Here is a 27,049-nt window from a genome sequence, read left to right on the forward strand (position 1 = left end):
TTATCTCATCTTTTATTGTCACCTATAAGTACAATTAGCTGTTATTGATAAACCTGTGAACCCATTACAACGTTTTCATTATTACTTTATTCTTATTAATGACACCCCTGATCATTGGAGCACAGCTCCGTGAGACACACACAAAGTGGACACTGTCCATGGTACAGTTGCAATCGCGTAAAATGCACATTCGTTTATGGTTACCTGGCATTAAAGACAACAACACTAATTGATGAAAACGAAAGCACATACCTTTTGGTGGCAGTGGAGTTGTGGCAAATTGGCAGACTGAAGCGAATACTTTCTCCTTAAGGCCTCCTAACCTTTTGAAGTCCTTTACTGTAAATCGATTCTCTTCAATGGGTCTACTAGCTATCCCTTCTAACTCCGCTGTACGCTTCTTCAATCCGATACCAATGGCATAGATCTGGATGTTTGCCTTTCTCACAGCCTTTGCTTCTGGAATCGTCTTCTTGGCATTCCTGTTGGACAAACCATCTGTGATGACCAAAGCTACATTCTTGGCACCTCTACGATCACCTCTTCTTTTGCTAAACATTTTAGTTCGCAGTGTTCTGAGACCAGCATAAGTGTTGGTAGCTCCTTTTTTGTATTTGATTTTGTCTATTGCCCGGAATAACTCTTTCTTCGTTTTATATTGATTGAGGTGAAACTGAATATGCGCACGATGGTTAAAAGTGACCACACCAACTCGGACGTTACCATCATCTATACTTGTTGTCGAGAGGAAGCTTTTCACGAAGGAAAGCGTGGTTTTGAAGTTGTGCAGTTTGACACTACCGGAGGAGTCCAACAGAAAGACCAGATCCAGTTTTCGCCTTGAACAATCTGTAAAAAGGCAAGTTACATTGGATCATCACATATCTCTCCTCATCCTTATTATTTCTTCACTTTCATGGATTTCTGTCATTTGATATTTCGTTTCAAATGTGTGTGTTTTTATATCTATCATTGGCGGTACACTTGTGGAAACCAGTGTATTTGCTCTGATGTAACTAATCAGTGATCCTTGTCAGCTCGATTGGGTATATCTCATCTTTTATTGTCACCTATAAGTACAATTAGCTGTTATTGATAAACCTGTGAACCCATTACAACGTTTTTATTATTACTTATTCTTATTAATGACACCCCTGATCATTGGAGCACAGCTCCGTGAGACACACACAAAGTGGACACTGTCCATGGTACAGTTGCAATCGCGTAAAATGCACATTCGTTTATGGTTACCTGGCATTACAGACAACAACACTAATTGATGAAAACGAAAGCACATACCTTTTGGTGGCAGTGGAGTTGTGGCAAATTGGCAGACTGAAGCGAATACTTTCTCCTTAAGGCCTCCTAACCTTTTGAAGTCCTTTACTGTAAATCGATTCTCTTCAATGGGTCTACTGGCTATCCCTTCTAACTCCGCTGTACGCTTCTTCAATCCGATACCAATGGCATAGATCTGGATGTTTGCCTTTCTCACAGCCTTTGCTTCTGGAATCGTCTTCTTGGCATTCCTGTTGGACAAACCATCTGTGATGACCAAAGCTACATTCTTGGCACCTCTACGATCACCTCTTCTTTTGCTAAACATTTTAGTTCGCAGTGTTCTGAGACCAGCATAAGTGTTGGTAGCTCCTTTTTTGTATTTGATTTTGTCTATTGCCCGGAATAACTCTTTCTTCGTTTTATATTGATTGAGGTGAAACTGAATATGCGCACGATGGTTAAAAGTGACCACACCAACTCGGACGTTACCATCATCTATACTTGTTGTCGAGAGGAAGCTTTTCACGAAGGAAAGCGTGGTTTTGAAGTTGTGCAGTTTGACACTACCGGAGGAGTCCAACAGAAAGACCAGATCCAGTTTTCGCCTTGAACAATCTGTAAAAAGGCAAGTTACATTGGATCATCACATATCTCTCCTCATCCTTATTATTTCTTCACTTTCATGGATTTCTGTCATTTGATATTTCGTTTCAAATGTGTGTGTTTTTATATCTATCATTGGCGGTACACTTGTGGAAACCAGTGTATTTGCTCTGATGTAACTAATCAGTGATCCTTGTCAGCTCAGATTGGGTTTATCTCATCTTTTATTGTCACCTATAAGTACAATTAGCTGTTATTGATAAACCTGTGAACCCATTACAACGTTTTCATTATTACTTTATTCTTATTAATGACACCCCTGATCATTGGAGCACAGCTCCGTGAGACACACACAAAGTGGACACTGTCCTTATTATTACTTCACTTTCATGGATTTCTGTCATTTGATATTTCGTTTCAAATGTGTGTTTTTTATATCTATCATTGGCGGTACAGTTGTGGAAAAGACTGTGATAATGTGCCAATTCTCACGAAGGAAGAATAATTACTAGATGTGTTATGAAGTAAAAGAACATTCAAGTGACTATGAACATATGTAGAAATGGTCATCGTTTTTTTTATTATTAGGGCTCCAAGCCGAAAGGCTGTAGAGCCCTATTGTAATCGTTCGATTTATTATTATTATTATTAGTAGTAGTAGTAGTAACGCCTAACTCAAATTCAGAGAAACCAGGCTATCGGACGTTTGGAAGCTGGAGAGTCTGTCCAAGATGTTGCCCATCATTTCAACGTTAACATAGCCACAATTTACCGTCCGCGCTGTGCCTTCAACGGTTTGTCCCCCTACGTGTCATGTACACATTTCTATACAAAATTACATGATAGTTTCTTAAAGAACTTCATCCGTCATGGGTCTTAAAATAAACAAAATTCAGATTTTGTTGGGTACAGGGTGTTCATGGTCAAGTACCGTATTGATGTTTCATACACTTTTCTGGATTTCGAGTTATTTTGCAATTCATCGTTCTCATTTGGAGTCAAACGGACTGTAACTGCAAGTGAAAGTGCTCGACAGACCATAGGAACACACAATCGACACATTAGCCGGGACACTGTGATCCGACGTCTCCGTTCCAGCAATCTCAGATGTCGTCGACCAGCACGTCGTCCTGTTCTCCAACCACGGCATCGACAAGCACGACTTCAGTGGGCACAGGGTCATCACAATTGGCGTCATCGTGAGTGGAGGCGTGTCATCTTCTCTGATGAAAGTCGCTTTTGTGTAACCCATGCAGACGGAATAGTCAGAATTTGGCGGCGTCGAGGTGATCAACAGAAACATTGTGGAAAGGGATCCATGGGGTGGACCGAGCGTCATGATATGGGCAGGGATGGGACTTACTGCGAGACTTGGATACAAGTGCTTTCTGAATGTTGGTCAAGGTCGGGGACACGGCGTCACTGCTTAGCGGTGTATCGACCAAGTGATCAGATCCCACGTTGTTCCATTTCTTGCACAACATCAACAACAGATTTTCCAGCAGGACAACGTTCGTCACCATGTTGCCAGAGCTACCATGGCCTTTCTGCAACAACACAACATCCGTGTTCTACCGTGGCCAGCCCTCAGCCCTGGTCTGAACCCCATCGAACACTTGTGGGATGAGGTTGAAAGGCGTCTGCACAATGTGTGCCCAGTCCCTACAACTGCCGATGAACTACGCACAGCTGCTCTGGATGTGTGCAGGAGGATCCCTAGGGCCTTCACAAATCGTCTGATCCACTCAATGTACATGAGATGTATGGCAGTGATCAATGCTAATGGTGGTCACACCAGGTATTGACTAACATTTTGGAGATTGACCCGAAACTGTGTAAGCCCTTAACATTTGAAAAAAACAATTATGTCATCTGCCTTTTAATCCATTAAACTGTCTTCAGTCAAATGTTTGTCGATCTTGCCCTATGAGTATTTCTTGTCTTTACTGTTGAAAATAAATCACATGTATACTGTATACCACTGGCCTGATTTTGTTCAAATTTAGTATGTGTATGAAGACAGTTGAGTACTAGATTCCGCCAAACTCCCAAGGCCGTGAACCCATTGGCCAAGGGCAAATAACTGAAAAACAAATATTTTTGAAAGATCTTTTTCGCCCTTTTGATCAGCAACCGCTTGTCCGATTACTTTGAAAACTTGCATGGGTCTACCGCTTTGGTTAATTGACATTTTATGCTCTTTGACTTTAGTCATTGGTCACGTGGTTTGGCAGAAATATTGGATTCAAGGTTCAAGGTTTTCACAGTGTCTTTTGGGTACTTGTCTTCAAACGCAAACTCATCTGAATTCACTGCATGAAATGCATTCAAACCTTCTGAGAATTGTCTCCTGACACAACACAACAAACTCTTATAGCCGTTTTTGGATATCTGTTTTAGTTGCGGCCATATTGGATTTTGATTTTGATCATTCGTTTTCACCGACATTTTACTATAAAGATCATATCTTTTGAGGTTGTTGACAGAAGGTATTGCAAGTTCACATGAAGTTAGTGTGCCATCCTACTGTTTGTTCTTGGATGCATGCTAAAAGTAACACCGCTTGGTGGTAATATTTGATTTATATTTGGGACACCTCTGGAACACGCCAATTTCATAGCGGCGATTTCCGGTGACTATTGTTTAATGGAGTTTGTACAAGCAAACCCTTTGAGGTTTCGAACATGTTCGAGGTGGTAAATGATTTGAGAACAGACTTAGACACCCCGGCACAAGGCAGTTTCGTCGCGGCGATACCCTGCGAGTGGTGCCTACATTTGACAGATTTGACAGATGGACGTTTGTCTGCAATGTTACTTGGAGCCCGCCATTGCTGTTTTGCAGCTATTATAATTATTATTAGGGCTCCAAGCCGAAAGTCGGTAGAGCCCTATTGTAAGCGTTCGATTTATTATTATTAGGGCTCCAAGCCGAAAGGCTGTAGAGCCCTATTGAAATCGTTCGATTTATTATTAGGGCTCCCTGCCATACAAGGCAAGAGCCCTATTGTAATTGTTCGATTTATTATTATTATTATTATTCTTTATTATTATTATTATTCCGGCGTTTTTTGTTCCAATCGTAACTCAATAACCAGTTGTCAGAAGCTACTGAAAATTTGCACAAGGATACCTTAGGTCCTGAAGTGATGTCCACAAAAATCTCAAGACTCTTGGCTCAAGGAGTAAGGGCAGATAACTCAAAACAACTTAAAAAATCGCAATTTCAACAACTCATATCTCCGTCACGAACACGCCAATGACTTCCAAATTTCTTGTACAAGTGAGTGAGTGAGTGAGTTACTATTTTACGTCACATCGGCAATATTTCAGCCATATCGTGACGAGAATTAATACATTAATAACAAATAAGTATATATAATTTATAAAAAACCTGTCAGCAAAGGACAGTACAATAACTAGGATATCACAGAGTGTATTAAAATTAGTTGAGGAACATATAAAAGCAGAAAGAATTAGCAACACAATATAAAAATGGGCTAGAGATCGTCAGTTACTAAAGGGAGAATACCATACCAGGGACCATGGGGACTTACAGTGCCTTTGCTACCTGCATGGACCCTGGCTGGATTTATATCAGTCCTTCAGTCACTGGCGAAAGTTGACCAGTTAAGCCTTAGATTAAAATGACAAAAATACTACGTTTTAAAATTCTGGTATGCATAACAATACATTGAATGATGTGGGACTTACATACCCTCTTAGGGGGGACAATAATTTTACGCTACTTCAACCCCCCTCGAGGGTACAACCACTAACAATCTAAGTTATTAGTTAGCACTACCAATGTCTAAAAACTTATTATAGACATCAAAATTTATGAATGAATTCAATTTCTTTTAAAAAGCACAATATTAAATGAGAATGTACGTGATTAAAAAGGTCCTTGACTGTTTTTACATGATAATATTTATCCCTTGTGATGGAAAAATCAATACAATCAAGCAGGACATGCTTGACTGTGATTCTTTCATCACAAGGGATGCAAAACGGAGGATCCTCACCATTCAAAAGATACTCATGTGTATATCTTGAATGGCCAATACGGCATCGTCGCATAATGACCTCATCAAATCGGGACTGACAGCCCAAGTAGGTGTCACCGATATTTGGTTTAATTTCATGTAATTTATTGATACCTACTTGGGTGTCCCACTTCTTTTGCATCAGATCACGTATGTAAGATCGAATGACAGGTTTAAAATCAGTGTATGGGATCAGAAGTGGTGTCACAGATTTGTTGAGTGCTGCCTTTGCAGCAGCATCAGCCATTGTGTTACCAATGGTACCAACATGGCTTGGTAACCAACAAAAGACGATGTCATATTGGCCAGTAGCAAGATCATTTAATAACTCAAGAATTTGGATTAAAAGTGAATGTTTTGATTACATATTTTTAATTGCTTGAAGGCATGAAAGAGAATCTGAAAACAGTATGAATTGTTTATGTTTAGATTGATTACTGATATATTTAAGTGCTGTACAAATGGCGTTTGCTTCTGCAGTGAATATGGAACTGTTATCAGGTAAACGTGAAGATATTGTACTGGATCCAATGACGGTGGCACTAGCAACTGCGCCACCATCCTTGGATCCATCTGTAAAGATAGATTTAAGTGTCATAATTGTTTCTTAATTGACTGTATTCTTGTTGGTAAATTAATTCGTTTGTGTCTGATTTCTTTAGTTTTGTTAATGTAAGATCTACCTCTGTCTTTACCATTTGCCAAGGAGGAGATGAGAAAAGTTTAGTAGGAGCTATATCTTGGAGTTGAATTTTAGAAGCTGATATTGCAGATTTTATTCTGATTCCGAGTGGTGGAGTAAGTGTTGATTTCTTAATGTAAAGATCCTCGTAGAGAGGATGGAATATGCATTCAAAAGCTGGATTAGACTGATTAGAATATAATTTAGTGATGTATTGTAAAGACAATTTTAAACGGCGTTGTTTAAGAGAAGGCTCATCTGCTTCTATATAGAGACTGTGAATGGGAGACGTTCTAAAAGCTCCAAGGCAAAGCCTCAGGCCTTGATGATGGATGGTATCGAGTTTTTGTAAATTACTTTTGCAGGCTCCACCATAGACGATGGAGCCATAATCAAGTTTTGAACGGATTAGTGACCTGTATAAGTGTAAGAGAGTTGTTTGATCCCCTCCCCACTTTGAATTAGAAACTACTTTCAATAAGGCGAGTGCCTTCAGGCATTTAGCTTTTAGGTATTTAATATGTGGAAGGAAAGTTAAGTGGTTATCAAAAATAAGTCCCAAGAACTTGGCCTCCTTAACAACTTTGATAGGAGTGCCATTCAGAAATAGTTCAGGGTCCTTATGTGGCTTATATTTTCTGCAGAAATGTATACAATTAGTTTTTGATTTGGAAAATTTAAACCCGTTTTCTAGACACCACTTGTTAATTTTATTAAGACATAATTGTAATTGCCTTTCTATTGTGTGCATATTTTTACCACGACAAGATAGATTAAAATCATCCACAAAAAGTGATCCATCAACTGAATCATTTAAAACTTTTGACAAACTGTTAATTTTTATACTGAATAAAGTGACAGACAAACTACTGCCTTGTGGGACACCCTGATCCTGATTATAATGATCAGACAGGGTTGTACCCACTCGGACTTGAAATTGCCTGTCTGTTAAAAACTGGGATATAAAATGAGGCAGACGGCCTCTTAATCCAAAATCATGAAGATCTTTTAAAATACCATGTTTCCATGTTGTATCGTAAGCTTTTTCTAAATCGAAAAAGATCGATACAGCATGTTGTCTATTTACAATGGAAATTTTTACTGAACGATTCTAAACGCACTAAATGATCGATAGTAGTTCTGTTTTTCCGGAAACCACATTGTATATTGGTAAGAAGATTATTTGTTTCCAAAAACCACACTAATCCATTATTTACGATGCGTTCCATCGTTTTACAAACACAGCTAATTAAAGAGATAGGGCGGTAAGTGTTATTTTAGCAGCAGAAATATCATTTTTGATTCTTATACCAAGGGGTGGAGTAAGAGATGATTTTGTATTAAAGAGATCGTAATAGAGAGGATTAAAAATACAATCGAAAGCTGGATTGGAGTTATTAGACTGTAATTTAGAAATGTACTGTAAAGATAATTTAATGCGACGTTGATTTAGTGACGGTTCATCAGCCTCTGCATATAGACTTTGAATCGGAGAAGTTCGAAAGGCACCAAGGCAGAGCCTTAGGCCTTGATGATGAATTGAATCTAGTTTTTTTAAAATTACTTTTACAGGCTCCACCATAGATGATGGAGCCGTAATCAAGTTTAGAGCGAATAAGGGCTCGGTACAGTTGGAGGAGGGTTTTCTGATCCCCTCCCCATTGGGAATGTGAAACTACTTTTTTATAAATCAAAATCCTTCAGGCATTTAGTGTTTAAATAGTTAATATGTGGTAGAAAGGTCAAGTGATTGTCAAAAATAATACCAAGAAACTTGGCCTCCTTGACAACTTTGATCGGAGTTCCATCTAAAACTAAATCAGGGTCATTATGTGTCTTATATTTCCTACAAACATTAATGCAGTTGGTTTCAGTTTTGGAAGACCTTAAACCATCTTCAAGAGACCATTTATGAATTTTATTTAAACATAATTGGAGTTGCCTTTCAATAGTATGCATGTTTTTACCACGACAAAAAATGTTAAAATCATCCACAAAAAGCGATCCTTCAATTGAATCGGTTAAAACTTTTGATAAACTATTGATCTTAATGCCAAATAGTGTGACAGACAAAATACTGCCTTGTGGGACACCCTGATCCTGATTATAATGATCAGACAGGGTAGAACCCACGCGGGCCTGAAATTGTCTGTTAGTTAAAAACTGGGATATGAATTGAGGCAAACGTCCTCGCAATCCAAAATCATGTAAATCTTTTAAAATACCATGTTTCCATGTGGTGTCATAAGCTTTTTCTAGATCGAAAAAGATAGACACGGCATGTTGTTTATTTATTATAGCATTTTTCACAAATGATTCGAGACGGACTAAATGATCAATTGTACTTCTGTTTTTTACGGAAACCACATTGAATATTTGTAATTAGGTTATTGGTTTCTAAGTACCAAACAACTCGATTATTGATCATGCCTTCCATGGTTTTGCAAACGCAGCTGGTCAATGAAATTGGACGATAATTTGAAGGATGAGAAATATCACGTCCTGGCTTAGGTATGGGAACAACTATAGCATCTCGCCATGAGGATGGAAATTCACCTGATGTCCAGATTTCATCAAAAATTAGTAGAAGGGTCTCTAAACATGAGTCTGGTAAATGTTTCAGGAGTTGATACTGTATATTATCAGACCCTGTAGCAGTATCATGTGCTTGTCCAAGAGCAGTATGAAGCTCATGGATTTAAAATATTTCGTTATAATCTTCCCCATTATCCGATTTGAAATTTATGTTTTTATTTTCTTGCTGTTTTTGGTATTTTTGGAATTGAGGTACATAGTTAGAGGAGGAAGAATGTTTTGCTAATGTTTCACCAAGTTTATTTGCAATATCCGATTAATCAGTCAATAGGTGGTCCCCGTTTTTAAGATGATGGATGCTAGATTTAGAACGTTTACCTTTAATTTTCTGTATCATGTTCCATACCTTTGACATGGGCGTACGAGAGTTTATCTTGGAAACATACTTTTGCCATGATTGACTTTTATTTTGTTTAAATTGTACGTTTGGCTTTAGCATTTAAAATTTAAAATTTATTCAAATTATGTACCATGGGGTGGCGACGGAAATAATGTTCAGCCTTTTTCCGTGCCTTCCTAGCTCGTTTGCACTTATCGTTAAACCATGGTTTACGAATATGTGGGCTTATAGAGGACTTAGGAATACATTCATCATCGATTTTGTTCAATTCATCGGAAAATAATTGCACAGGGTCAGTAGCGTCAAGAAACAGATCAGGTTTTAATTTATTCGATGCAAGTATTTGAAACAAAGGCCAGTTGGCCTTGTAAAGTTCCATCTTGTTGGAGGAGGAACGTCTGAAGGTAAGACAGGTTTCAAAATAGTTGGGAAATGATCACTTTCACAGAGGTCTTCGTTGACGGACCATTCAAATTCGTTTAATAGATCAGAATCTGTAACTGACAAATCAAGAGCAGAGTAGGAACCTGTACCGGGATGTAGATATGTGTTCGAACCATCATTATGGATACATAAGTTGTTGTTTGAAATGAAGTCTTCTAAAAGTTTACCCTTGTTATTTGTCTGAACACTATCCCAAAGTGGATTGTGCCCATTGAAATCGCCCATAATAATACAGGGCTTGGGAAGTTGATCATAGAGAGCTTGAAGTTCAGACAGTCGAAGAGAAAAAGATGGTGGAATATAGAGCGAGCACAAAGTAAAAACTATGTGCAAAGTTACACGGACTGCAACAGCTTGAAGGGGAGTAGTGAGATGAACGGGTCTGTGGATGACACTGTGTTTCATTAATATTGAAGAACCTCCAGCGGCTTTAGCTCCTGATGGGAAAAGACATTGTAGGAGGTATAACTTCTTATATCGAATTTGTCAGTGTCTTTATAGTATGTTTCCTGTAAACATATCGCTGATGGTTTGAAATCTTGAATTAAGAGCTGTAAATCATTATAATTATTCCTAAGTCCTCTACAGTTCCATTGTATTAAATTCGATGATTGAGTCATGGTGGCTCAATTGGTGATCTCTCACGTGAATGTGAGGAAGGAGAACTCCTACCACAACATTGAGACGATGGAGTAATCTCCATGTCCAGAGCATCGAAGGAGTTATGGAGATTTATCTCTGACGAAATTTGAGGATTGGGCATTTGACTTCTGTTTAACTTTTTCTTTTCTTTTTTCTTTAAGTTTTGGTCAGGTTTTTGTGGAGACTGAGTTGGAGGCTGAGATTGAGGCTGAGACTGAGGCTGAGACTGAGGCTGAGTCTGAGCCTGCGAGGTCAGAGGTGATGCTTCTGAATGATTCTCAGAAGTATTTTCTCGAAGGACAGATGACGTTTTGACTGGTTGATCAGATCTGACCCATGTCAATTCTGTTTGACACAGAACAGATGAAGTTTGAACAGGACGGACGAGTGCAGCAGAGTAATTCATGTTTGTAGGCGTTGTGGACTGACTGGTAACAAGTTGTTTAGCTTCTGCAAATGACATGTTTTTTCGCACTTGATTTTCATTATTCTGGTGTCTGTTTGCCAAATAGGGCAGGATTTAGAAGAGGCCATATATGTTGGCCTTCACATTTGGAACATTTAAGATTTTCATGACAATTCATGCTCTCATGGTTGGCACCACAACGCTGACAAACCACGGGGCGAGTACAGGTTTTTGAACCATGTCCAAACTTTTGGCATCTATAGCACCGGAGTGGATTTGGGACATACACATCCACCCCGATGTTAACATAACCAGCTTTAATTGATTTTGGAATTGACGCACGGGCAAAAGTGAATAGATATGTGTTTGTTGGATTTGTAATCTTTACGTGTAAAACGTTTAACTGATTGAACACCTTGAGTCTGTAGTTCACTAACGATTTCCTCCCCTGACATATCCGCCAAGGAACGCGTCCAGTCACGGACAATGCCACGAGAAGAGTTCAGTGTTCTGTGCTCAGAAACAATAACGTAGATATTTGCAAATTGATTGAGGGATAAGAGATTGAGCGATTGTTGTTTCCGAGCATTTTCAACCAGAAGTGATCCAGTACGGAGTCGGGTGACATTTTTTACCTCTCCGCAATACCCTTGTATAGCTTTAGAGAAAGCAAAGGGATTTAACTTAATGGGAAGGTGATTTGTAGCTTCGATTACAAGGAATCGAGCCCAAGAATCAAGATTTGTGTCAGCCTCATCAGATGAACTTGTGTCCAAATGTCTTCTTTTCGAACCAGAGTGATTGTGAGCCATGATGAAAGAAATTTTTTCTGCACCAGTGCTCCCCACCCACCATGGAGTGTCAAAAAGACGATGTTGTAATGCACCGGATCTCAAAATGCAAACACCAGGGATACATGGGTGGTATACTCCAGTAAATACGACATGAAGAGCTATATTTGTCCACCAATTATAATGTCAGACCGGTTCGGCCTTTGACAGAAAATTGGAGACATACAGAAATCAGAGGTCGACATCACCAGATTGGCCCATGAGCCACCGCCTTCTGGCATAGGACTCTAGGCAAATTGTTACATAAATAATTTGAGAATGCGAACATGTTATACATGGCCAAGTCTAATTATTACAGTTATCAAAATCACGTGTGTGCATACACAATTTTATGCACAGGGCTTTGCGTGATCAGCCGATTGATAGAATCGGGCCCATTCTACCACCCGTCTAGGTGAAGTGAGGGGCGAAGTGGTGTGTTGAGCAGATGGAACACCGGTTCCTGGCTCCAGTGCCCTCAACCACCAGACTCCCTTCCTCCACCGACACAGGGGCGCAACCCACGGCAAACAGGTTGCCCAATTCGGTCGCCTTTTACGACCAGCAATGGGGGAAGAGCTATTTGCGCTACCCAGCACTCATCACGAGGAGGTTGCTCTTCACGAGTGCCCAGCAATTAACAGAGACCAGGGTATCTACCTACCCAGTGTGGACTCCACTATGCTATAACCACATCATCTACCACAATGGACATCTTGATCACCTTATTCCTTGTTACCACTACACCTCCAGCGTACTTAATTAATCCTCTCCTGTTAATCTCATTGGCTTCGTCATTATATGCTATCTTAATCCTATCCCGTCGGCTTCGTCATTATATTGGTATCTTTGTACATTGATCCTATTCCATCGGTTGTGTCCTTATGTTGTTATCATTGTACATTCATCCCACCATGATATACATATATAGTACTCTATGCACTCACTAAGCATATTTTCTGCACAGACCATGCCCTAGCCTGTGGTCGGTTAAAACAAGAATTGCAGTTAGATCCGCAATCTGTCGTAAATCTCCTGAAGCCAAGAGATGCAATAGCGAATGCCAAACGAACTCTATTTCTGAGAGATGAAGAGCTACTCGAACGCATAAACAGAGCAGCCAAACATAATTAAGAAATCATATCAATACAAAAACAAATTCAATGAAAACTAAAACTCGCATTAGATATGTGTACCCTTCTTCCAAAGACGATGTGACGTTAAACTTTAACTCACTCACTCACTCTTCCAAAGAGGGACAGGTCAGCCGAAATTGCTAAGACAGTATGCGACTTCTTCAACCCCTAAAGCAAACAACAACTTACTAAGCAACCACCTGATGAAGGAACAAGAAGTAGCTCTGAAACGTTGTATAAAGAATATAAGAAGTTGCTTTCCATAATAAAATGTCATATATTCGAATACAAGTTCTTGATTTAGACTGGGCGTCAAACTTCCAATCACTGGAAATGTTCCCAAGGAGGATGCCCGACCACCATTAACACCTGAGATGACTTTGTCAGGAAGCAAAATAATATGTCACTGAGCAGTGGGTCATCGCAAACAAGTCACCTCAAGGGCTGGTATCCAAATCTGTACAAATTCATTGAGATACTGCAGGTTCAGGAGGGTGATGCTGCTATCACAAGAGTTAGTATGACGCCACACGAGATAATTCCTCCAGGAGAGAGAAGAACATCTTTCCGCCAACCAAGCGCCAATTGACGATTATTACAATGACGTTTTACTTTTAGTTGGACTGTGAAAAATGTAAATTTGAGATGTGAAGGAACAACGTATCGACATGTATTGTGTACTTTTGTGTCACAAATCGTTATCAATGCGTAATAAGCATCCACCGGTCCCGTGCAGTGTTTGATATGATGCCCCAGCTATAGGGATTATCACTTGGCCAGCTTCTGGACAAGCAAGATGTCACCGTTCATGGTACCCAATAGGATTCTATTAATAAAATGCAAGTTACAGATTGTTAATTGATATTTTAATTATTCACAATATCAAGATCAGATGAGACGTTGCACACATTAAACAATGTATACAGTGTTGTTATTTGTGTAGGATTTACATAAATATGAGAAATAGTGTATCTATTGTTTTTTATTGTGTACCGTGACACATAAGCCCATGTCTGGCTGGACGCACTTCATACACCTTTTGTCTAATGTGGATCAATTTTATATTGTACAAGTTGTGCGTGTGATACTTTGATACACAGTTTACTATAACTACTACTACTACTACTACTACTACTACTACTACTACTACTACTAATACTAATACTCTATAGTTGCTAAGAATCACACATCAGCCAATGAAAAGCTTTGTCGCGCACCGCTAAATTTAGGCCACGCCTACCGAAGAATTTTGCTTTGAACGTCGATTACGGAGCGTGTGATTTCAGCACTTTCGCTTGACCATTTATATACTTTCTACTGATGGAATGATTATCTCTCCTCGGCAATTGACTTAATACATATACAAGGATAATTGATATTCCCAAAAAATCGCAATTTTTTTTTAATTCTTTACTTTGCTTTAAGAAACATGGAAAGTAACACCTCACTTGCCAAAGGTGTAAACTAAATATATTCCTCAACCAGAAGCAGCAACGTGGCGGGACATACGGGTTTGGGACGTCTGTCCGTCGTTATCATTTTATCTGCTTCGTAAATATCATACCATGTAATTTAATTGCCAAGGTTCACATGAATAAAATAAGAAAGAAATATTTGCCAAGCCAACGCTACCTTTTCGTTATTTGTCAAAACCACGTCATTGGGTTTTCAGTAATTGAAATACATCACGGCTTGTCAACTTAAGGTACAAGAAAGGGCCAAAATGAGGTAGGTATAACTGTATACTGTATACTGTTGACAGACCAACGATCATAATCTTAGCAAGATGGGATTAAAACCATCAGGGCGTGGCTGCAGGGCAAACTTGCACGGCGTATTGTGGCGCCTAAGACCATTCCACGAACTGTGCCCTTCAAAACAAGGATTAAACTGAAGTTGTGAGTGAATTGAAGTAGTGAGAAGTGTCAACATACCCAGCTTGGTGGAGGCCTTCCCGAGGTGGAAAAGCCCCAAGACGATGGGCAGCTGCCAAATCCTAAAAAGAAATATATGAGTTAAAATTCGGAAATTGTTTATTTCTTTGCACGGTAATTCTGTAGACTAGAAGACGCCAGCAGAACATCTACAGCATTGACATATGAAAAAACGTTGTCCCCGAAGGGTTTCAATCAAAACTATGGGGTATAATATCTCTAACTAAACGACAAATCATTGATGCTGTATCGCAACTTTTTAACTGTATGAGACAAACGTCATTTGAGACCCTACTTCCAGTATGTTCTTGATCGTACATAAGATTAGCATGCACACCCACGGAGAGATGACAACAGGTCATACTTTATCTCCCTCATTGTGGAATCTGACGCAAAATAGGTCCATATAATTACCACGAACAGCCGACGAAAATGAGCACACTTAACATAGCCGCCACTAAGTCATGATGTTATAACGCTACGTTTAAACATTGGTCTTTGACCAGGCAAAATTGATTTCTGAAAATAGATCTTTTTGCGTTTTGAATAATGAGACAACTTTAAATAGCCTTGACTTAATAACGAAATGATTGGGAGAGTACATAAAGATTCAAGGCCATCACAGTTGAGCGAGATCGCGAGAATGCGAGTATTTGGCCAAATATCGGGAGAACGCGAACCTTTGGACAAATATCGCGTTCTTGCGATCTCACCTTTTCGGACTTTTGAAATTCTAAGCTTGTGTCGAAAGATCGAGACCAAGAGAACGCGAGGATGTCTCATACAGTATTCCATAGAAAACATACAACATGTTTATTTCCGTGTTACCACACAATAACGTAATCAACGTAAAGTACATCACGAGAAGAAGCCAGCAAACACCGGATATATAGAAATCAGATGTGACAAATAACCTCATATGACGAACCTAAACTTAATGCTGCTATGGTAGTTATGATAACTGTAAATGTGAATGACAAATTTCCAAAGTAACAAACGTAAGTGAAATGAAACGATTCTTGGCGAAGACGTACAAGAGTATTCGATGTCAACTTACCTCATGATTAACAGGCGACCCGACGATGCCCGCTAGTAAATGTTGCGCAGTTTATATGTACATGCATTTCAATTAATCGTTACAGTCCCCAACTGTGACAGGTGAAGGACTCCGATTTTACAAGGACAGAATTAACATGTTTTGTATTGAGTTAGTTAACGTCAGAGAGACATCGATCAGATTGTAATAGGAAATTTGAAAAATTTCAAAAGTTTGAATGACAAGCTTCAACAGATTCAAATTTGAACGGAACGACAACTTATAATGGTCGTTCTGTTACCTGTCAATGTGTAAAATTGCCGCATTGTAAAATATCCTTATATATCGACATTTTGATAACCATAACTACATGTTTATCAACGCCAAGGTTCATTGATGTTACTACTAGTTATGCATCACTGACTTCACTCTGTTGTAATCAGCCAACAAATAACTTGAAAATGGAATCCATTCAGTGGTTAAGTGATCGCCATTCAGACAATATATTGCATTACTGTTTTTATTTAACGCAAAGAAAATAATATGCTGATTTCTATATACACGCTTGAAGTATATCCAAGGTAACAGTCACATGTTGCGAAATGCGTAGGTTACTGCGCAAAAAGGTTCCTATAAAAAATATCTTTCACAGAATTACAAAAGTACTTAAAAAAGTGAAATAATTAATGTTCACAACAGCTGTCAACAGGAAATGTGAACTGAGAAATATTAGGCAACATGACGCATCATAATATAAAGACTTCAATCTCGTAACTTACCCAAGTACACGTGTCAATCTTTGAACGAGAGAAAACATTGTGATTGTATGACATAGCTCACCTTTTTGCGAACACCTGATCGCTATTTCATAGTGATTCACCAACACATGCTCGTGATATTGTCGGAATCGTACAGTCGACTCTGCTTTTAGACGAGATTTCTTATGAATATGGAAAGGGGTTTGTGGCTTTTATAAATATGACATGCTTAACAATGGATTAAGCCCCAAGCTAGTTGACAGTCTAGGCATTTATGTATGTTAATGAAACCATTCAAATGTGATTTCACATTTCACTTTATGATCAGTTTACAAGAACAAACAAATAGAAACATATTTTATTACACATACTCCAAGTAAAAGTTTATAACATTTCCAAAACCAAGTTCAAAACTTTCCCTTCTATGCACGGGCCTCATCGAGTGTGCAATCAATGACGAAGTGCCCTGCAGTTAACGGGTTCGAATCCCAGGATCGAGAAAAGTCAAACCATGGATTGCTAAAAGAAGTGAGTAAGTGAGTTATAATTGTAAGTCAAATCGGCAATATTTCAGCCATACCGTGACTATCATTAGTTAAGCATAATCAATGCAATTGGACTTATATAAAAACCTGCCAACGAAGGACAGTAAAATTACTACAGTAGACTTATCACAGAAAAAGTTATAAAACTAGTCCGGAAGGCATTAAAAGGAAACACTATATATAACGATATAAGATAAAAACGGGCTACAGATCGCCAGCAATTGAAGGTAGATCACCATACTAGGGACCAGTGGGACTTACAGTACTTTTGCTTCCTGCATGGGCCCCCAGCAGGATTTACATCATCCCTACAAGTGTTGGCGATTATTGGCAGAGTTAGCCTAACACATTAAAATGACACATATTCTACGATTAAAAACGTGGTAGTTCTAAATTTACTTTGAAAGATGTGGAACTTACGTATCCTCTCAGGGGGACAATAATTTTACAGTACCTTAACCTCCTTCGAGGATACAGCAGATAACAATCGCAGTTGTCAATTTAATCTACCAAATTCAAAACATTGTGTTTATACAAAACATATCTATTAACATTTTCCAAACAATTCAATATCCTTTAAAAAGCTATTATTAAACGAGAATTCATACTGGTAAAAAGATCCTATAAAGAAGATGATTTGAAATATTGTTCCCTTGTGATGGCAAAATCAATACAGTCAAGCAGGACATGCCTGACCGTAATTCTTTCATCACAAGGGACACAAAATAGAGGATCCTCACCATTCAATAAATATTCATGAGTATATCTACTATGGCCAATACGACATCGTCGCATAATGACCTCTTCAAATCTGGACTGACAACCCAAGTAGGTGTAACCGATATTTGGTTTAATTTCATGTAATTTATTGATTCCTGCTTGGGTGTCCCACTTCTTTTGCATCAGATCACGAATATAAGATCTGATTACAGGTTTATAATCAGTGTATGGGATAAGAAGTGGGCTAAAAGAAGAAAACGGTTTTTTTTATATTTCGCGGAGGAATAAACCCAGGAAAGGCAATGGGCATGGTGGAACCACCAACACATAGAAGACACAATAGAATACGTCGGCTGCGACGTCAATGGTGTCGAAGTGACAGAGTATGGCCACAACTGCGACGGACACAAGTTTGATTTAGTATACGTAACGAGTCACGTTTTATGCTTTGGATGGGAGACGTCCTTTTGCCCCAAACTGCTTACAGATTTGGCGGCGGTAATGTGATGATGTGGACAGCCATCTTCTACACCAGTAGAACAGCCTTGGTGCAAGTTCAAGGGAATTTAACGGCACACGTTACATGGATGAGATCTTATGGCCCATTATGCAAAAAGCGAACGTCATTTTCCAACAAGACAACGTCCGACCTTACATGGCAAGACTGGCAATATCCAGGTCCTGCCATGGCCCTCCAGGTCTCCAGTGTTTAACCCTATCGAACATTTATATATTGGAAGTACCAGATCAACGACTGCGAGCACATCAGCATAAACAGACAGTCGGCATAAGCACTGCAGGAAGAGTGGGTGAACATTGCCCAGGCCACAATTCGGGATCTGGTCTAATGTGATGCAATATATTGAGCACAGATGACCTTAACCTTGAGAATCTACCGTTCCACGTGTGCCAAATTTAAATGATATATGAACTAGAAATCTAAAATCACTTTTGCGTTTCTTTCCACGTGTACAGTAGAAACAAACAGGCATTCCTGTTCTTCTTTGAAGTGAAATTGAATTTGCGAGCGTATGCACTTGAATATGTGCGAAAGTGTGACTTGCTAAACGTAAGATGTAGATGTAAATATAGATAGAACAAAGAAATATTTCACGTGCAATACTTTTTCTACCGAATTCGGCCAGTAACGATGCTGTTCTAGGGGAATATGGACGAGTAACGTGTGACAGATACATTTTCTCTCTCTCTCTCTCTCTCTCTCTCTCTCTCTCTCTCTTCTTCGAGGACTATGTATCAAGGCTTATTCATGAGATTTCAAGTATCCCTTAGGTAAATAGGTAGGATTGGTTTTAAGTTTTGTACCTACAGTGTTTTTTTCCTTATTCGCAAATCTTTTAATTTTAGAAAGATTTTTGTTTTTGCATAGGTGTACCCTTTTTTCCGAACCAGGGCTTGTTGCACGGTTTGTCCAGTTTGCTACCTCTCAAGCGTGTGTTGCTATCTTTAACTCCGAAAGGAGAGCATGCAGAGTCCAAAAGGACGTGGTTTGCCACAATATAGTGAGTGAGTTGCGTTTAACGCCGCTTTTAACAGCATTCCAGTTATATCATGGCGTGTCAGCCTAGCTAATGCGGGAGGAAAGCCCAAAGTGATGCAGGTCTCAGACGTTTACTACTTCGGTGAAACCCACGAGCACGGGTATGGTGCTGACAAACCTAGAACCATAAACTGTGCGAACCGGGATTCGAACCCACAACCATCGGTTTCTGGCGTGCACAAGGAACACAACACTGCGAAGCGAATCGCGGCGCCTTAGACGACTGGGACAACCGTTCCCCCGCTACAATACAGATCGAGGCGGATGGAGTTCCCTGATCCAGCTAAGTTGTTTCTGAAAACCTGATTGTATTTCAACTGGTCTTAAATCAGTGGCATGGTGGAATACATCTACATTACCGGACATACGTTGCGAGAATTGGATAATCAATTTCATGTTGAGAACAAGAGGTATCATCGCATGTATCATCACTTTCATCGGAGTTGAGGCTGGGATTTTGTATCGAGATTAGATATTTATTTCAGCTGCAGCTACAAAATCAGGTATTTTTACTATTTAAAACTATGAGCGTGAATTATTTTAAAGAAATATACCAATCAGTGGCAGGCAAATATTTCCCCGCCTGGAGCAAAAGTATTTATATAAGACAATTTGTTTCGATAAAATCCCAGCAACACAACGATTGTGTAGTGTACTGAGTCGGGCTCTTTTGATTATATAACTTATAGAAATCAATGCATATGTTACATATATGATGTTGCTGACACGCGACCACACGTCCCAGCCGTTTTCTAACAAGATACGAAGGACTATTGTGGTGATTTTTTATTTGATCTCCCTAACAATACAGAATCCATGTCTTCATAATTGATGGCTGGTTTCAAAAGCAGTCACTGCGTCCACCATGTATATGTTACCTATATGAATTAGTATTATTTAACTCTATCAACTTATATCATACAGCCTGTGAAGTGTTTTGCGTCCAACGAATAGTGTAGCATCACAAAGGTACATGTAACGTACACATGTTTGATGAAAAGGAGTAACATTATAAAGATTATGTAAGATGTAACAGCTATTGCGGAGATTGCTGACGGAGAATGATAAAGATTTATTTCTTAACACGTCATTGCAGGGGCTTAGCAGAATGCGTTTTCTACATCTCATAATATAATTCCATTATGCTCGGGTGAAGTGTATTGGTTAAGCGACTGACCTTATGGCTGTGAATACTAGGTAGGTTTAATTGTTCCTTTGAAAACAATAAAACTCCAAAATCAGCTGTTGATGACTACGTGAAGGCTGTGGTATTGTGTTCTCAGATACATCGATGTTCCTGTAGGTGTGGGATGGACTATTTAAATCGCCTTTGTCCAGAATAGAGCACTGCATACCTATACAAACCAATTGCAACTTCCCCACGGGTCTCTGCACAAAGTAACGACCAGTCATGTTGATGCACATGAATGCAATTTAAAACAATTTCGCCTGGCCAGTGACAGTCAAATATTCTTCAAAGTTAACATGAAGTTGTTTTTTTTTTATAAACTGCCGGACAAAAGAATGTATACACTTGGAAATTGGATTTGACCAATAAATTATATATCTAAATGTTACCAAATGTTACAAGCTGAAAACTGTCTCCGAAACACTGCAAACTTAAGGTCCAAACACTTCACCATCGAATAATCATTTATTGGGTGTTTCATTTTTAGCCACCTTCAAACATGGCTGTGTACTTTCTTTCCAATTACGTCACAATTTTCTCTTGGACACAGTCATCTTTAAGCATACTTTAAGCCATACGCACACCTGGAGTATTTCAGTACGGCGAAGTCACATGTGTGAATGGTGATTTTGAGCATAACAAATAAATATCAAGAAAACTTTTGACTCGTCAAAGATATACGATTGACATTGTTATGAGTGAAAACATAAATCATACATAATAAATCCTCTATAAATCAGAGAAAAATAAATTTTTCGACATTTGTCAATGTTTAAGTTGACACCTGTACCTTGATATAAAAAGGATGCTGTACTATCTCTTATATGTATAGTAAACACAAATTCCTGTGATATGTGATTCCCTGCTCTGTTAAATGTTTTGATTCAAATAGCTGTACAGGAGGTATAGCTTTATCCATGATCCGACTATGCTCGCGTAAGAGGCTACTAACAGGATCGGGTGGTCATGCTCGCTGACTTGGTTGATGCATGTCATCGTATCCCAATTGCGTGGATCGATGCTCATGATATCAATCACTGGACGTCAAGACACGATTATTTACAGACCGCCGTCATATAGTTGGAATATTGATGAGTGCGACGTTAAACAAGACATGACTTTTGTGTGTTTTGTTTTAAGCAGCATTTTATGACAAATAATCCATGTCTGGGAAAGAGAAACATTGGTTGCTATGATAAGCAAATACGTCGTTTATTTTACAAATATTCCTTTTACACAGAGACAAATAATCTGGAGTTATTTTTACACTTGTTGATGCTATTTCAACATGAAGAAATGTCCATACCTATGCCGGTGTCCCGCTAAAACCCTCCCCCGTACAAATTCTCCCCCCGGAGATTTTATACCGGTACAGTTTCTCCCCCGGAGAATTATGTCTGAAATAAAATCTCCCTCGGGTGGATTTACTTCGCGCCCCCCTCAATATAAGTGAGTCAGTGACTGAGTTAATATTTAAAGTCACATCGGCAATATTTCAGCCATATAGTGACTATATCAAATTATACAATACATCAATGTAGAATATAAATCTGTCGACAAAGGACAGGAAAAGTACTAGATTATCACAGATGTCGGTTTAAAACTAGTAAATGACCATAAAACTTCACAATTCATATAATACAATACAATACAATACAATGTAAAATTGGGCTATATATCACCAGCAACCGAAAGGGGACCCCCTCAATATAAAGTCTCCCCCCTGATTATTCGGTTTGTTGCAATGTCTTTAAGTACTATATTCTTTAGATAGTTATCTTTAATGTAAGGAGGGTTACTTTAAAAAATAGATTATGAAATATGGTCATAATGAATTGATATTTCAGCATATTTTATTTGGTAACTGTACCTTCCATCCTAAAATAATTATAAGACATAATCGTACCAAACAAAGGATGGAAGACAAGAGTCTCTACAGAGTTTGTTGTTTCTAATACAGTTGTTGTTGTCTGTATACAGTTTTTAATATACCAGTTTGAGTCTACATGTGAACGCAATCGATGGTTGAAATGTTAGTCTAAGAACAAAACATGAACTAATTCTCAAGAACTCTGATGTATAAAGTTACCTTCATCTTTGATTGACTGATGTATTTTCAATCTTTATTCAGCACTGAAGAGGCCACGGGCCTATGTTACGAAGCATTAAGTTTATGAATAATCAGCATTGATTTTGACTCCATAAACTGTCATAAAGTATTCATAAAGTATCAAGGGTCATTTCAACTTGCAAAATGATTGACATAGTCCTCTATAGAGCGAGGATTGGTCTGTTTTCCCACCTGATTGTGTGTGTGTGTGTGTGAGTTGGGTTTAACGCCGCTTTTAACATTATTCCAGTTATATCACGGCGTGTCAGCTTAATGTGGGAGGAAAGCCCGAAGTGATGCAGGTCTCAGACGTTTACCACTTCGGTGAAACCCACGAGCACGGGTATGGTGCTGACAAACCTAGAAACATAATTTGGGCGAACCGGGATTCGAACCCACAATCATAGGTTTCTGGCGTGTCCAGGGGACGCAACTCTGCACAGCGAATCGCGGCGCCTTAGACGACTAGGCCATCCGTGCCCCCTCCCACCTGATTGACTGATATAACAACATTCGCATGGATTAGAATGGTACAATGAATGGTAAAGCATGCATTACATTAATACGCGATATTTCATAAGACAATATCATATCTAATAAACATAAAACCAATATTTATGAGTCTACATATTGATATAAGAATTTATCACTGTATCCAATTCCAAAATTTTAGATATAAACTTTCGGACAGTTTGGTTAAAAAATCTTCAACCTTTAATACATCACAGGATTTGTAGCTAGATGACAGGAATCTACATTCTTGACTGTGTGTTTTCTTTGATGAGAATGTTTCTCACCGACCTTAGCGTGTAGGGGTGTGATGTCCTTATCAGGAAATGACAGTGTTTTGACTACTCGTCTTTCATTAATTAACGTGTTGGGCATCCCTAATTAACCTTTACTAATTCATGTTAAAACAACACAGGATGTTTTCTGGAAGTGGACAATCGCGAATGTCATAGGGCTGACACGACTCGTGTTAATAACTGTCCCAGAACTTCTTAAGTTACTAAACATTCTTTATATCTAACGACTAGTAACATATCTACCTATTTACCACTTTATTGTATCATATTGCGGTAGTTAAAAGAAAACACAGTGCTCAAAGTAAAGCCCCTTTCACTCCACATTCTCAACATCGTCTCTATCAGAAGTGTTTGGCAACTATTGAACTGCATGGCAAGTATTTATGAAACGATCGGGGGAGCAGCCAGAACAAAAGTAAGACAACTCATAGACGATTCTAAAAAAGAGTCATGGCAGACCTTCTGCAAATCCCTCAATGAGAAAACAAATGCAAAAACAGTCTGGAGCAAAATACACGCAATCAGGAGTAAACGTAAACCCACAAAAATTCCCAAGTTAGTCAAAGAAGAAGGCCAACATTCTAGCTGAGCACTTCTCATCTGTCAGCAGCAACACAAATTGCAGCGAAGAATTCAAACAGGAAAAAATGCTTATGCTTAAGATCTCAAAACGGCCGCAAGCAAGCATCTGGTATAAAATATGCCATTTACAGTGACAGAGTTTGATGATGCGATACAACATAGAAAAGGCACAGCACCTGGTCTTGACACAACCAGCTACGAGATATTGAAAAACCTACCAGATCAAACCAAAGGCTTACTCACTGAGTTGTATAACACGATATGGTCCAAAGGAGAAGTCCCAAAAGCATGGAAACATGCTGCAGTTATCCCGCTGCTAAAGCAAGGGAAAGACGAAGCCCTACCAAACTCTTATCGACCGATCTCACTCACCTCAAACACGTGCAAAGCCATAGAAGCCATGGTTACGAAAAGGCTCATGCATCACCTTGAAACTGGCAACCACATAAAACCTGACCAAAGTGGCTTTAGGAAGGGACACTCGTGTCTAGATAATATTCTAAGACTGGAAAATGAAATAAAAAAAGCGCAATTAAACAGACAATACCTAGCCGCAGTATTTCTGGACTTCAGCAAAGCCTTCGACATGATATGGCATGACGGACTCCTCTCAAAACTAGCACAAAATGGAGTAGAAGGGAACATGGCAAACTTCATAGACAGCTTCCTGCAAGACAGGTCGCTATCAATTAAAATAGGGAACAATCCATCTGATCCTGTGGCACTGGACAATGGCACGCCACAAGGCAGCATTATAAGCCCAACCCTGTTCAATATCATGATCAACGATCTTTTTGACCATGTCAACTCTCCTACCCAAACTTCTAAATTCGCTGATGACGGAGCAATATGGGTAAAGCACAGAGATATTTCACAAATAAGAAAAAAACTCCAGTCAGCCCTGGACGGAGTAGATCAATGGTGCAATAAATGGGGATTCACCCTTTCAAGTGAAAAAACTGTTGGAGTTCTATTCAAACGGGCACTCGTGAAGAGCAACCTCCTCGTGGTGAGTGCTGGGTAGCGCTAATAGCTCTTCCCACGTGTGGAACCGGGGTAGAATATTTCCACAGCACCCCATTGCTGGTCGTAAGAGGCGACCAAAGTGGGCAGCCCGTTTGCCGTGGGTTGCGTCCCTGTGTCGGCGGAGGACGGGAGTCTGGTAGTTGAGGGCACTGGTTCCTGGAACTGTGTTCCTTTGCCCAACACACTACTTCGACCCTTACTTCGCCTAGACGGGTGGTAAGATGGGCCCGGTCTTATCAATCGGCTGGTCATGCCAGGCCCTGTGCGTAATATTGTATATGCACACCTGTGTTGTATTTTTATGTATATTTTGGTCTTGGCCGTACATAACTTCTGTTTGTCAATCTTAGCTACCTATGTTTATATTGCTTGAGTATAACACCCTTGTAACCCCGGTATTGTAGATAGGTTTCCTCTACAGCATCGTCCTTGTTGACACTCCGTGGCGGGTGGGGAGCAGAGGTGTCGAATCAAATTCTCCCATCATGTCTCACAACAAATCTCCTGGTTCGTTTAAAGCAAACAAACGTCGACACGTCGATTCTGTTTCGTCTGACGACGATGTGTCACCTATCGTTGCTGATTCTTGGCCACGATTCATCGTTATAGCATCTGCAGATGATACTCCTCTGAAGCTGAATCCATTTGCCATATCAAAGGGCATCCAAAGTGCTTGTGGCGAAGTAAAGAACGTTACTCGTCTTCGTTCTGGTTCCATCCTCGTGGAATGTGCACGGAGACAGCAATCTATCAATTTGTTGGGTCTCAAACAATTTGTTAACATCCGAGTTGCTGTCTCAGTGCACAACACACTGAACTCTAGTCGAGGTATCATAAGAGATCGTTCGCGTTGTTTGTCAGAAATGTCTGAAGAAGAGATTGTTACTGAACTAGAACATCAAGGTGTCACCGCTGTTAAGCGGTTCACACGAAAATCAGAAGATGGCAAAATAATTAATACACAAACATATCTCTTCACTTTTTCAATGTCTACTGTTCCAAAATCAATTAAAGCTGGATACTTCAACATCGGAGTGGAGGTTTATGTTCCAAATCCACTCTGGTGTTTCAAGTGTCAACACTTTGGTCACGGAGCCAAATCTTGCACTGCTAAGACAAGGTGTCTCCGTTGCGGTGGTCCTCATGATGGTACAGATTGCACAAATGTGCTCAAGTGTGCCAACTGCAGCGGGGAGCATTTGTCTTCGTCTAAATCCTGCCCAATTTTCGTTCGTGAATCTCAGATATTAAAACTCAAGCATACAAACAATATTTCATATTCTGATGCCAAAAAGCTACTTCTACCATCTCAGACACCTTCCAGTATTTCATATTCGGCAGCAGTGTCTTCAGCCACAGTCACTTCTCTGTCTTCAGGTTCCAAAATGACTAAATCAATCCACTGTCAAACTGCGATCTCTTGGATCAATGATGACCAGATCATCATTGATGAAGCTAAGCCAAGTAAACCCACAACACTGTCATCTTCATCTCAGACCGAGAATCTGCAAACATTAACCAGTCAACAAATTGAACCAGACATCACAGAAGAAATTGAAACAGTTCAGGGTGAAGCCCATCTATCAAAAAAGCAAACAAAAAAGCAAATGAGGAGAAAGGCCAGGGCACTCCAGCACTTGGAGGAGCCTTCTCCTGTTGCGTGCCCTGTTGTGGTTCATAATCCTTTTGAACCATTGGACATGGAGGTTACTCCAACCCTCCCAGGACATGGGAATGTCCCCTCCACTCGCTTACGTACCCCCGTTGAACCTCCATGAGCG

General features: G+C 39.5%; 2 protein-coding genes across 5 annotated transcripts in view; one reads left to right on the plus strand and one right to left on the minus strand.

Moving 5' to 3' along the window:
• Positions 1 to 16,015, minus strand: part of LOC124110407 — a 97,805-nt gene extending 81,790 nt beyond the window's left edge. For all 4 annotated transcript variants that reach the window (XM_048381193.1, XM_048381192.1, XM_048381191.1 and 1 more), the window contains exons 1-4: positions 15,996 to 16,015; positions 14,939 to 15,000; positions 1,300 to 1,896; positions 253 to 849 (exon numbers count right to left, since the gene is read on the minus strand). In XM_048381193.1, the coding sequence (XP_048237150.1) occupies positions 253 to 849; positions 1,300 to 1,896; positions 14,939 to 15,000; positions 15,996 to 16,000 (1,261 nt within the window). In that variant the 5' untranslated portion in view covers positions 16,001 to 16,015. The remainder of the gene's footprint in view (positions 1 to 252; positions 850 to 1,299; positions 1,897 to 14,938; positions 15,001 to 15,995) is intronic.
• A 9,738-nt stretch (positions 16,016 to 25,753) lies between these two features.
• On the plus strand, positions 25,754 to 27,046 carry LOC125372118. The gene has a single exon (XM_048381158.1). The coding sequence runs from the start codon at positions 25,754 to 25,756 to the stop codon at positions 27,044 to 27,046; it is 1,293 nt and encodes a 430-aa protein (XP_048237115.1).
• Positions 27,047 to 27,049: the final 3 nt, after the last annotated feature.

This window comes from Haliotis rufescens, unplaced genomic scaffold, assembly GCF_023055435.1.
Source record: "Haliotis rufescens isolate VD_foot unplaced genomic scaffold, xgHalRufe1.0.p SCAF_36, whole genome shotgun sequence".
Lineage (NCBI taxonomy): Eukaryota > Metazoa > Mollusca > Gastropoda > Lepetellida > Haliotidae > Haliotis > Haliotis rufescens.

Coding starts and splice junctions, on each gene's coding strand:
- LOC125372118 (XM_048381158.1), top strand. CDS start 25,754: ATGTCTCACAACAAATCTCCTGGTTCGTTTAAAGCAAACAAACGTCGA.